Genomic DNA, 13,144 nt, shown 5'->3' with positions numbered 1-13,144 from the left:
GCCGCCCGAGGGGTCTTCACCGCCCTGGCCGCCCGAGGGGTCTTCACCGCCCTGGCCGCCCGAGGGGTCTTCTCCGCCCTGGCCGCCCGAGGGGTCTTCTCCGCCCTGGCCGCCCGAGGGGTCTTCTCCGCCCTGGCCGCCCGAGGGGTCTTCTCCGCCCTGGCCGCCCGAGGGGTCTTCTCCGCCCTGGCCGCCCGTTGGACTGTCGTCTCCGCCCTGGTCTGTCCCGCCCTGGTCTGTCCCTCCCGTCCCTCCCTGGTCTGTCCCTCCCGTCCCTCCCTGGTCTGTCCCTCCCGTCCCGCCCTGGCCTGGCCTGATGGAGCGTCTGGTAGCCGCTCCGTAGGGAGGGGGTAATGTCACATGCCTGTCCTGTCTTGTGCTGCACATGGGTGTTTTGTTATTTTGGGCCATGTGCTCGTGTCTATTGTCTAGCCCCTCCCATCTTGTTATCTAATTATTGATTATTTGTTCCACCTGTTCCCTCTTGATTTATTCCCTTTTTAAGTCCCCTCTTGTTTGCTGTCTGTGTTGGTTCGTTGTCATATGTTTCTTGTTTCCCCGTGACCCTGCAGTTAGTTTCATGTTCTGGTTTTGTTTGGTATTGTGTTTACTAGTTATGTTTTTCCCCCTCGTGGGTTTTGTTTTGTGTTTGTTCTTTCTTTATTAAATAATAACCACTCTTCCGCACTTGAGTCCTCGCACCTTTTGTACTTCCCCAAGTCGTGACAACAGAAAGGAGAGCAGAACAAACTCCTAACAGGAGGAGACTCACTCATGGCCTATGAGACAGAGGATCATGAGACTCAATACTGCTTTCCTGCCATCAACTCATCATGTATCAAGGAAAAACGCTCCAGTTTTGAACATAATATCATTTACATTTTTCTATCATTGCTGTCAGCATGGACTGTGTTTCTGAACCTGCTGGTGATCATCTCCATCTCTCACTTCAAGAAGCTTCACACTCCAACAAACCTGCTTATTCTCTCTCTGGCTGTGGCCGACCTGCTTATTGGACTTATTGTGGTACCCGTAGAGGGCATCAAGCAAATTGAGACATGTTGGTACTTTGGAGACACTTACTGTGGACTGTTTGTAATTACCACTGCGTCGCTCATTTCTACATCTCTTAGTAATTTAGTTTTAATTGCTGTTGATCGTTATGTGGCTGTGTGTCACCCTTTACAGTACCCACAGAAAATAACCATAACTAAAACCTTAATAAGCATCTGTCTCTGCTGGTTTTGCTGTTCAGTTTACAATATTTGGTATGTAATTGGTAATGGATATTTTAACATCTCAGACAAAACGTGTTACGGCCAGTGTGATGTTTTGATTACTCCTGCTTGGAGATTCACTGATTTTATATTTTCCTTCATATTTCCATGTACTGTCATAATCACTGCATATTTGAGGATATTTTATGTTGCACGTCTGCAAGTGAAGGTTATTAACTCTCACATGAATGGTGTAAAATGTGTAATGGAAGTTTCAGTTAAGAGGAAATCTGAGAGTAAAGCTGCTCTGACATTAGGAATCATTGTGACGGCTTATCTGCTTTGCTGGATTTCATACTATATCTGTTCTCTAACAAAACCCACAACAATTACATCCACTACAATGACATTACTACTATGGACCATTCATATAAACTCAGGTCTGAATCCTATTGTCTATGCTTTATTTTACCGCTGGTTTAAAATATCAGTTAAACACATCTTAACTCTTCGAATATTTCAGCCAGCATCCTCTCTGATGGACATTTTTACAGATTGTCATTCATGATTGAAGGGAGGAGGGGGGTTAACAAATACACAAATACCGCTATTACAGAATATGTCATATGTATTTAGGTGTTCAGGTGCGAGAATGACAGATACAATTTAGTGATCAACATTAACCTAATAATGAAGAGAGAGTTCAACCAAACATTAAAAAAATGATAATCATTTACTCAACCTCAGGTTGTTCCAAATCTGTTTTTAAACACTGAGGGAGATGTCAGGCAGAATGATTGCCTCTGACACATTCCAATTTCATTGTATGAACAAAAAAAAAAAAAAAAAAAAAAAAAAAAAGGATGAAATGAAAGTGAATGATGACTGACTTTGTCAGATACTGCCTAGTATCTTTTTTTATGTTCCAAGGCAGCATGACATGTATCCTTTACAGGCAATCCTATTTGTGAAATTTGTGAAAATTGAAAACGTAAACCCAATATGTGGACAATGTACTAGAAATGTTAATAGTACTTATATAAACTTATTTCATACAGTAGTTAAATGCAGAAATACAAAATAGTAATGTGTAATAATTGTGTGTGCTGTGGATTTTTATGCTTATTAAAATATCTTGCTATTAGCTCAAATTCTGTTTGAAATTAATTCAATCAGGCCAACTTTCATCAATAGTTTATTTAAACGTGGCAACAGTTATGTTTGTTTGTACAATTTTGTTCTGGGTCAAACTGAATGAAGCATGATGAAGCCATGCCTGGACAAGGCGAGGAGATCAGCAATATTTTACCCATCTGCTAAAATAAAACAGCTACAGTAGTTCACATATTTGATAGTTGCACACAATTGTAAGACAGAAAAAATACAGAAGATTAAAGAAGATTAATACAAATGACAATACACAGAAGAGGTAAACAAGATTACACCACTAGCCTAGAATCACTGACATCCATCAGCTAAGTTGTAGCTGAAGATGGAGGTGGGAGTCTAAATGCAGCGAGCATTATCATCTGAATAGAGTGAATTTAAAGGATCATTGTAACAAGGTACTTGTCAAATCATGGGTGAACTGATGCAAGCATAACTGATGTGACCTCCCTGAACTAACATGATGCTTGATTTATAAATCAAGAATTCTTTGGTCTCCGCATTAGTAGCACTATTTGTGTGGTGTGCAGAGCTGTAGTGTTCCAAATCACTTAAGAAGTTCCATGATGGTTTGGAAGCAGAGGTAAAAAAAAAATGTTTAATTCAAGTTCAGATGTTTTTTAATATGTCTAAACATTTTCTAAAATATTTATATTTATAGGATTAAAGAGTAGAATAAAAATCTACATAGACATTATTCATTAAATAATCTATATTGTATGACAAACACGCACACACACGCACACGCACCCACACACACACACACAATCCCTGGGTTTATAACTACCTAAATGATGCCTTTATAGTCTAATCATAATCAAGAGATTTAATAAATTCATTTCAAATGACAATTATTTTTGAGCCCCAGGGCTCCAAAGCTCTAACAGTGAATGGTAAAGTCGAAAAGAATAGGGTGATCATTTCTGAATGGAAACGATCCCCCAACTCTCTCAGAATCGTCTCTTAGTTCCCTCACAGTTACACGTACAGCGTGCATCCTTTTATTCTAAATAGCTGAATAGAAACAGCCAGAAACTTGTGCAGTTTACGAGCTATTAGCGGCCGGCGGCTTGAGTGCTAATGTCGAGCTTTTAGCGATACAGTCTTTGGTAGCAGTGGCTTGAATGGTTTCTGTGCAGGTTTAAACAGAGGCATAGGAAAAAATTTTTTTTATTATTTATAAATAGATTAACACTAGCATATGTATGTGTGCATTATCACCTCTTTGATTGCATTCATTTTCAATAATTCAATGGTAATTTGACAAGATCCCTTATTGAATCAACGCACTTTAGCTATGTTCATTTTTCTTTCTAATGTTATGTCAGGGAATGTCCTTAAACACTAATTAAAGAAATACCTTAGCTTGTTCTCTTCTTTTTAAACCGTTCTCAGCGAGCGAAAAATGAAAGCTTGTTTGACTGTTTGCAGCGCATTACAAAATTGAGTTATTGTTAAATCACTATAGTTCCCCTTCAGGAAACTACCGCTGCGTGGAAACGCGGTGGGAACGCCTCCAGCGTAGTGCGTCTGAAGCATGAATGAAATCAGTCAATGGCGAGACGGAACGTAGTAGGCGGGTGACGTCACCGACCAGGAAACTATAGACGAATCAGAGCCCGTCTACGGAGAGCCTTCCCACTCCCTATTAAGTCCTATTGTACCGAATTTTGGTTGTAGTTCCACCAGAGTTCCACTGGGGGCGATCGCCCATGAGTGCAGAATGAATGGGAGTCTATGGGGCTAGACGGCTAAATTTGTCTCTTTCATCCGATTGCCGTTGAGAAATCTCAGATTTGATTCTAGGTTTTGTAAGTTCAACATGGGTTATAGGTCGAAAGTTGAATGAACGAGTACTTATGTCCTTTCGATTTCTTACAGGTTGAGTTGTTGTTGCCCATAACACGCTAGCATTCTGCTAATGAACGCTGATTGGTCAGTGAAGGACTGATTACGACCAGAGATGCCGCTTGATGGCATCGTGGCATCCGAAGAGGGACCAGAAACAAACAAAACAAAAACTCTTATAGCACGTGTATTTACCTGTGTCAGCTGTGTTGTCGATGCCTCGAGAGAAAAGAAAGTGCAGAGCGCGAAAGCACCAGAGTAAGTGAAGGATTGCCGTTAAGCAGTGTCTCTGGTCGTACGATGTGTATGACGTCATTGACACTTTAAAAGACGTTTTAAAGCAAATAAGTGACTCTAAAAAATCTAACACCCCGCAGTGTGTAATTTCTTTGCAACTCCTTTCGAATACAACATTCAAATTACTAGACAAAAAATTATATCCTGAGAAAAGTGGATTTTGATGTGTATAGCGCCATAGACCTCCATTCATTCTGCACTCGTCCTGTGAGCGCCCTCATATGGAATCAGAGTGAAACTGCAACCAGTTCAGAAGCCGGAAGTGTACTGAGAGTGAAACTTCTCCCCTTATTAGACATTCTCTGGACGAATCCGGCGAAACTACCGGAAGTAAGCGGGCGCCATAACTGAGCTGTTGCTGGGTAGCGTTGCGCCAGTGCCTCCTATTGGTTTGGTGGCGTCCACTAGAATAAACAGCCCGCGATTTACGACTGTCACTAACGTTACTAACGTTACAACTTTTATAATGTCGAGTGGGAAAACATGTTCCGTTATAAATTGTTTCAATGGCGGCAGTAAAATTGTATTTTATCATCTGGTAGAGTGTGCATTATTTGACCAACCAATCCGGAGCTCAGATAATTTTGACCCTCTATCAGTGACCTGTAGTTGGCATTTTGTTGATCATCGGATGCCAGGCGAAGGAGAAAATACTCTTGAATACCTTTAAAACAACAGAAGGGTCGCGTTGGGGCAGTAGTAACATTACTGTTATGTCTGTTGTTAATGTTTGATTTGCTTGACTGTGACTCTCACTCTGAGAACCAACAACGCTAGCAGTTAGCTGTACCTTACCCTTTCCTTTTGAAATGTGAAAATGAGATAAATAATGGCCACAAATGAAAAACATGAATTCATTTATTTGATATCATTCATTTATTTATTGTTGCCAAATGGACAGATCTTTTTATAGTTTCCTCGTTAGCTAGCCTAGCTAGCATAGTTATTGCCAAGCTATTTTCATAAATAATCTGTAAGATCGTTTGTACCTTCATCTGTGACTGGAGGCCACTGTCTAACATCATCAACCCAACAGGTCATACTGCCTGGCTGTCTGTCATCGAGGGTGCGTTATCACGGAGGTTTGTTTACATACCAGTAACAGCTCAGTAATGGCATCGCCACAAGATGGCAGCCTACACAGAACGCTCGTCGGATTCGTGTATAGACCCCTTTTGCGCCGACGTCACAGTTACGTCACAGCGTTAGCTGGAGGCAAAACAAACGGAAAACTGGAGGCGGCCAATACAAACCAGCACAGATTCGGCTACATAATAAGGAGCTTAAATTATTATTTTTATTATTAAATGTCATCTTGTTGTGTTCTTGGGTGCAAGAATCGATGAAAAATGAGTATGCTGTATCTGGAATTTTTATTTCTAGAAAATATTCATATCATTAAAATTGCACCGTAGTGTCACTCTTTACATTGTCGTCTTGGTGCTGGCTAGGCAGAACTGCGGATCGTACCACACAAGTCTTTACATGACCATTCAGCACATAGTTATATTATAGGCATCTAAATATATTTATATGTCCTCAGTTTCTCTTTACCCTCGGTTTCTCTATCGGGTAGGTGTAGAAGTCAGGCCACTCAACCGGAGGTAGCGTTAACGTTAATCCTGTCAGATCGTCCATTGACTGAGCGTGTACGGTCATCTGGTTCCGTCCGTTAAAATTAACTTTTGCAAATAACAATCGCGGTCCTGGACAGTGAGTGACCTTGCACATTAAGACAAAATCGGATTTTCTCCAGTCATTGTTAAAAAACAAGCTAACAAAACTTGCAAACTAACGTTAGTGAAGCGGCCAGAGGGATCTTTCTGCCTCCAGCTAAGCCCCGCCCACACAAATACGTCACCATGTTTACTAACTGTAAAAGGGTCTATAAAGCACCCCTGAAAACACAAGCGAAACAGCTTCTGTTACTTCAGCAGCGCTCTGTGTGTGTTTGAAAACTGTCTATTTCGTGTTTGTCTGTTTCTAGTTGTTACTAGGCAGGAGTTTTCACTATATATATCCCCATATATATTAAAAAAACAAAAATGAGTTAAGAGACAGAAAAAGTGACGAGCGAGCAGCATTTTAGGAAGTGTGTTCCCCCCTGTACACGTTACATCACAGGTGGGGATTCACACCAGCTATGTGTTGCTTGTTTGGGAATGCAGCATGCCCAGTCAGCTCTCAAGGGGGCTGATTGCGAGCATTGCGAGCGTTTTCCCCTAAGAGCGTTGCGCTCGCGGCGATCGCTCTTCGAGGAGGGCGGTTCGCTGCGCGCGCCCCGCGGCTTGGGTCCTGCTTCTGTCGAGGCAGAGCGGAGACGCTCGTCGTGGGGTTCGCAGATGGATCTCACCGAGGATGTTGAGACGGGCCCCGCCCTATCTCAGCTTTCACCGATGAGATCCAGTGCCTCTGTCCCGGGTTTGGAAGCACGCACTGCGGTTACTTCCGGCCAGGATGAGGCACATGAGTTTCAGCAGCTTCAGTTATCCAGTTCTGAGGAGCTGGATATTGAAAGTGTTGGAACTCAGGAGACTGGAGACTCGTCACTCCAGCCTCATGCTGAAGATGAGCTTATCGATGTTTTGTCCCGTGCTGTTGAAAAGCTCAGCATCGATTGGCCAGTTGATAGGTAGGAGTCTAGACCTAAAAGCAAATTAGAAGAAAGATTTCTGCCGTCACGCACACAGCCTTCTCGCCGGTCTTTACCCTTTTTCCCAGATCTTCACACTGAGGTGTCGAAGACCTGGGTTAGACCTGTATCTAGCAGAATTTACACCAATCAATCTAACGCTTATGGTAACATTATGGGTGCTAAAGCGTATGGTTATGTGACGATGCCGAAGATGGAGGAGACGCTTGTGAGCTGTCTTTCTCCCGAATCGGCATCGTCGCTTAAAGCACCGGCTCTTCCCACCAGACCATTAAAAAATACATCTGTGCTGGTTGGGAAGGCTTACTCGGCGGCGGGCCAGGCGGCCGCTTACCTACATACTATGGCTATTATGCAGGCTTATCAGGCCGATCTGCTTAAAGAAGCTAGCGAGGGGGGGCAGATCTCCATGGAAACCATCAATGAGCTCAGGCAGTCAGCAGATCTCACTCTCCGGGCCACTAAGGAGACGGCAAAATCTATCGCCCGTTCTATGGCAGCCCTGGTGGCCACGGAGAGGCATTTATGGTTGAGTCAGACCTCTATGAAAGAGAAAGATGAGTCTCTTCTGTTAAATGCGCCTAGGGCTGATCTGAGGACAGTCATTATCGCCAAGAAGGCCGCGTCTAAGAAGTCCTGACGCCCACAGCGTCAGGGCTTTGAGGGTGGTCCCCACCGAGAGAGACTTGTGTTCACCTCCCTTAAGGGTGCCCTGTCTCTCCCGGTGCCCTCAGGGGTCTGTTCTACTAACCCTGCCGAAACAGGGCGTAGAAGGACCCGGCGAGTGTTTTCCCGAGGGATGCTCGCCCCCTCTGAGGAGGGCTCTGGAGCGGTCAGACCAGTCGTTCCCTGCCGGTGCGCCGTTACAGGGCGCTGTGTCTGTCACTCAGAATATTCAACCAGAGGCCAGCCTCGAGAGGCTGGTACCTTTAATAGATTTTCTGGAGGAGTGGAAAAATCTTCCCAACATATCTCAGTGGGTCCTGCACACGGTCGAAAGAGGTTATGCAATTCAATTCAGGTCTCGCCCGCCTCGATTCAGTGGGGTTCTACCCACAGTGGTGGGCCCCGAGCAGGCTCTGGTAATGGAACAGGAGGTTATGACTCTTCTACAAAAAGAAGCCATAGAACGGGTTCCTCCCTCCAGCAGGGAGTCAGCTTTTTACAGCCGATACTTCATTGTTCCAAAGAAAGACGGGGGGTTGCGTCCGATTTTAGATCTGCGTCTTTTAAATCGCACTGTAGGGAAGCTCAAGTTCAAGATGCTCACTCTCAAACAGATCGTGTCACAAATCAGGTCCGAGGACTGGTTTGTCACGATAGATCTGAAGGACGCCTACTTCCATGTGTCTATTCTTCCTCAACATCGGAAGTTCCTGAGGTTCGCTTTCGGGGGCGAAGCGTACCAGTATCGGGTTCTTCCGTTCGGCCTAGCACTGTCACCCCGAACGTTCACAAAAAGTATGGATGCGGCTCTAGCTCCTCTGCGTCTACAGGGCATCCGCATTCTGAATTACATCGACGATTGGTTGATTTTAGCTCAATCACAGTCTCAGGCGGTTCGGCATCAAGATGTCGTTCTCGCTCACATCAAGAAATTGGGGTTTAGGCTAAACGTCAAGAAGAGTGTGCTTTCTCCAGTACAGAGATCCACTTTTCTCGGTGTGGTGTGGGATTCGACGACGAGGTTATGTGGAAAGATCCTCGGTTCTTGTCCCAAGGTCCCGTGCTGGGAGCTCCTTGTCGTCGTGTAATGCTAACGACGGATGCCTCCCTCACGGGCTGGGGGGCGATCATGAGCGGTCGCCCAGCTCAGGGTCTGTGGCAGGACCATCATCTCTCGTGGCACATAAACTGTCTAGACATGTTGGCGGTGTTTCGGGCTCTGAAACATTTTCTCCCAGACCTGAGGGGCCACCATGTGCTTGTCCGCTCAGACAACACATCGGTGGTCTCCTACATAAACCATCAGGGGGGTCTGCGGTCGCGTCCATTATTCAAGCTAGCTCGTCAGATCCTTCTGTGGTCCCAGGGGAAACTTCTGTCTTTGAGAGCGATTTATCTCCCGGGGTATCTGAATCGGGGGGCAGACATCCTGTCGAGGCAGGGGCCGAGGCCCGGGGAATGGAGACTTCACCCCGAGGTGGTGGAGCTCCTTTGGGAACATTTTGGTCGTGCCGAGGTAGACCTATTCGCTTCACATCACATTGTCCTCTGTGGTTCTCTCTCAGCCATCCAGCCCCACTGGGGTTGGACGCTATGGTACAGGCGTGGCCGAGGTCACGTCTGTATGCATTTCCCCCGATTGCTCTGCTCCCAGGAGTTCTGGAAAGGGTTTGCCGGGACGGAGTCAGCTTACTCCTGATAGCCCCGTTCTGGCCGGCCCGAGTATGGTTTTCGCACCTTGTGTCCCTCCTCGACGGCTCTCCCCTGGAGATTCTGATCAGGAGGGACCTACTATCTCAGGCGAGTGGGTCGATCCTTCACCCCCGGCCCAGAGCTATGGAGACTGTGGGCTTGGCCTCTGAGGGGGCTCAGCTCATAGAATCCGGCCTCTTGACTGAGGTCGTTGAGACCATTCTCCAATCCAGAGCTCCCGCTACAAGGAAGCTATATGCCGTGAGGTGGAAACTTTTCACCTCTTGGTGTGGAGAGCGCCAACAGGACCCAGTTAACTACCCAGTTGGTACAGTGCTGGAGTTCCTGCAGGACCGTCTCTCCACGGGGTTATCCCACTCCACAATGAAGGTATACGTGGCGGCCCTGGCTGCTTACCACGCCCCTTTGAGTGGAGTTTCTCTTGGGAGACACCCACTTATATCTCGCTTCCTTCGTGGCACTTTGAGGCTGAGGCCAGCAGTACGCACGAGGGTGCCATCATGGGACTTGGCCATCGTCTTAGAGGGTCTCTCCCTAGCTCCTTTCGAGCCCCTTGAAGAGGTTTCCGAGAAGTTCCTTACTCTCAAAACTATTCTCCTGCTTGCTATTTCATCTCTCAAAAGGATTGGAGACATTCAAGCACTCTCGGTTGCTCCCTCGTGCCTGGAATTCTCACCTGGCATGGCTAAGTCCTTCCTCTATCCTAGGCCAGGTTATGTTCCAAAAGTTCCAACTACTGTAGTTAGACCTGTCATACTGCAGGCTTTTTGTCCTCCTCCGTTTCTGACGTCGGACCAGGAGAAACTTAATTTGCTCTGCCCAGTTCGGGCTCTAGATGCTTATGTCCACAGAGCTGCCCTGTGGAGGAAGTCTGAACAGCTGTTTGTTTGTTTTGGGTCGCCCAACAAGGGGTGCCCTGCATTTAAGCAAAGGATGAGCAAGTGGGTGGTCGAGGCCATCTCAGTTGCTTACGAGTCGGTCGGTCAGCCTTCACCTTTGGCTGTACGGGCTCATTCCACCCGGAGTATGGCTGCTTCTAAAGCTCTCCTTTCAGGAGTTTCTCTTCAGGACGTTTGTGATGCGGCAGGCTGGTCATCACCGCACAGATTCGTCAGGTTTTATAGTCTTGATTTTAGCTCCACTCCTGGGGCGCAAGTTCTTTCGTCAGCCTGTGCGCCTTGATTACACACTACGGAGACTTGCTCGTATGGCGACGTGGGTATTGCGTTCCCACCGCGTTTCCACGCAGCGGTAGTTCCCTGAACGGGGAACGTCCCGGGTTACGTATGTAACCCTAGTTCCCCGAAGGGAACGGACGCTGCGTATCTTTGCCATACTCCCGGCATCCCTGTGATCGCTTGCTTCAGTAACATCATAAGCTGTTTCGCTTGTGTTTTCAGGGGTGCTTTATAGTTTCCTGGTCGGTGACGTCACCCGCCTACTACGTTCCGTCTCGCTATTGACTGATTTCATTCATGCTTCAGACGCACTACGCTGGAGGCGTTCCCACCGCGTTTCCACGCAGCGTCCGTTCCCTTTGGGGAACTAGGGTTACATACGTAACCCGGGACGTTTGTTAATTATCATATTTATGAGAATTTTAATATTTCATTTGTGTGATAAGTTTTACAACACTGTTAATTTAATAGGAATGATGGTGGGGTGGGGTGGGGTGGGTGAGTGTGTGTGTGTGTGTGTGTGTGTGTGTGTGGGGGGGGGGGGGGTCATCAAATTCATCAAAAACTTTTATGAATTTTGAAGCCAAATGCAGTTGCCAGAAGAAAAAAGTTAAGGGTAGGCTATAAACGAACTACACCACAGTCCCACGAATTCAACGTCACCATCACTAATAAGCTTCCAACAGCTCTTTCAGGTTTATCTAAAAACTTTTTCCCAGAACGTTTGAGTTACAATAGTTTGTAAGAGCACATAACCATAATTATTTTTTTCATTATGCAGTATCAGAGTGGGTGAAAATGGGTGGGCCAGCCTGAGCTAGACACTATAAATGAAAGGACAGAAAGGAGAGCAGAACAAACTCCTAACAGGAGGAGACTCACTCATGGCCTATGAGACAGAGGATCATGAGACTCAATACTGCTTTCCTGCCATCAACTCATCATGTATCAAGGGAAAACACTCCAGTTTTGAACATAATATCATTTACATTTTTGTATTATTGCTGTCAGCATGGACTGTGTTTCTGAACCTGCTGGTGATCATCTCCATCTCTCACTTCAAGAAGCTTCACACTCCAACCAACCTAATTATTCTCTCTCTGGCTGTGGCCGACCTGCTTATTGGACTTATTGTGATACCCGTAGAGGGCATCAAGCAAATTGAGACATGTTGGTACTTTGGAGACACTTACTGTGGACTGTTTGTAATTATCGTTAGGTTGCTCCTTTCTATATCTCTTAGTAATTTAGTTTTAATTGCTGTTGATCGTTATGTGGCTGTGTGTTACTCTTTACAGTACCCACAGAAAATAACCATAACTAAAACCTTAATAAGCATCTGTCTCTGCTGGTTTTGCTGTTCATTTTACATTATTTGGTTTGTAATTAGTAATGGATATTTTAACATCTCAGACAAAACAATGTGTTACGGTCAGTGTATTGTTTTGATTACTCCGGCTTGGAGATTCGCTGATTTGATATTTTCCTTCTTATTTCCATGTACTGTCATAATCACTGCATATTTGAGGATATTTTATGTTGCACGTCAGCAAGTGAAGGTTATTAACTCTCAAATGAATGGTGTAAAATGTGTAATGGAAGTTTCAGTTAGGAGGAAATCTGAGAGTAAAGCTGCTCTGACATTAGGAATCATTGTGACGGCTTATTTGCTTTGCTTTATTCCATTCTATATCTGTTCTCTAACAAAAACCACAACAATTACATCCACTACAATGACATTACTAGTATGGACCTTTAATATAAACTCAGGTCTGAATCCTATTGTCTATGCTTTATTTTACCGCTGGTTTAAAATATCAGTTAAACACATCTTAACTCTTCGAATATTTCAGCCAGCATCCTCTCTGATGGACATTTTTACAGATTGTCATTCATGATTGAAGGGAGGAGGGGGGTGAACAAATACACAAAAAACGCTATTACAGAATATGTCATATGTATTTAGGTGTTCAGGAGCGAGAATGACACATACAATTTAGTGATCAACATTAACCTAATAATGAAGAGAGAGTTCAACCAAACATAAAAAAAAAAAAAAATTAATTTACTCAACCTCAGGTATTTACTCATTTACTCAAACACTGAGGGAGATGTCAGGCAGAATGATTGCCTCTGTCACATTTCAATTTCATTGTATAAACAAAAAAAAACAACAAAAAAAAAAAAAAAAGGATGAAATGAAAGTGAATGATGACTGACATTGTCAGATACTGCTATCTTTTTTGTGTTCCAAGGCAGCATGACATGTATCCTTTACAGGCAATCCTATTTGTGAAATTTGTGAAAATTGAAAATGTAAACCCAAGATGTGGACGATGTACTAGAAATGTTGATAGTACTTATATAAACTTATTTTATACAGTAGTTAAATGCAGAAATACAAA

General features: G+C 44.6%; 2 protein-coding genes across 2 annotated transcripts; both read left to right on the top strand.

Moving 5' to 3' along the window:
- Window positions 1–735: 735 nt before the first annotated feature.
- LOC307153019 (trace amine-associated receptor 13c-like) lies at window positions 736–1,785 on the top strand (the record flags this gene model as incomplete). Its single annotated transcript, XM_079862085.1, has 1 exon — window positions 736–1,785. Exon 1 carries the CDS (start codon window positions 775–777, stop codon window positions 1,783–1,785), a length of 1,011 nt encoding a protein of 336 aa, XP_079718211.1. The 5' UTR covers window positions 736–774.
- A 9,784-nt stretch (window positions 1,786–11,569) lies between these two features.
- Window positions 11,570–12,637, top strand: LOC307152780 (trace amine-associated receptor 13c-like; the record flags this gene model as incomplete). Its single annotated transcript, XM_079861707.1, has 1 exon — window positions 11,570–12,637. One exon carries the CDS (start codon window positions 11,570–11,572, stop codon window positions 12,635–12,637), a length of 1,068 nt encoding a protein of 355 aa, XP_079717833.1.
- Window positions 12,638–13,144: the final 507 nt, after the last annotated feature.

The sequence above is a fragment of the Squalius cephalus genome (assembly GCF_949319135.1).
Source record: "Squalius cephalus genome assembly, chromosome: 24".
In the NCBI taxonomy this organism is placed as follows: domain Eukaryota; kingdom Metazoa; phylum Chordata; class Actinopteri; order Cypriniformes; family Leuciscidae; genus Squalius; species Squalius cephalus.
Note: the sequence above shows the minus strand (reverse complement) of the source record. Positions and strands in the feature narration are given on the sequence as shown.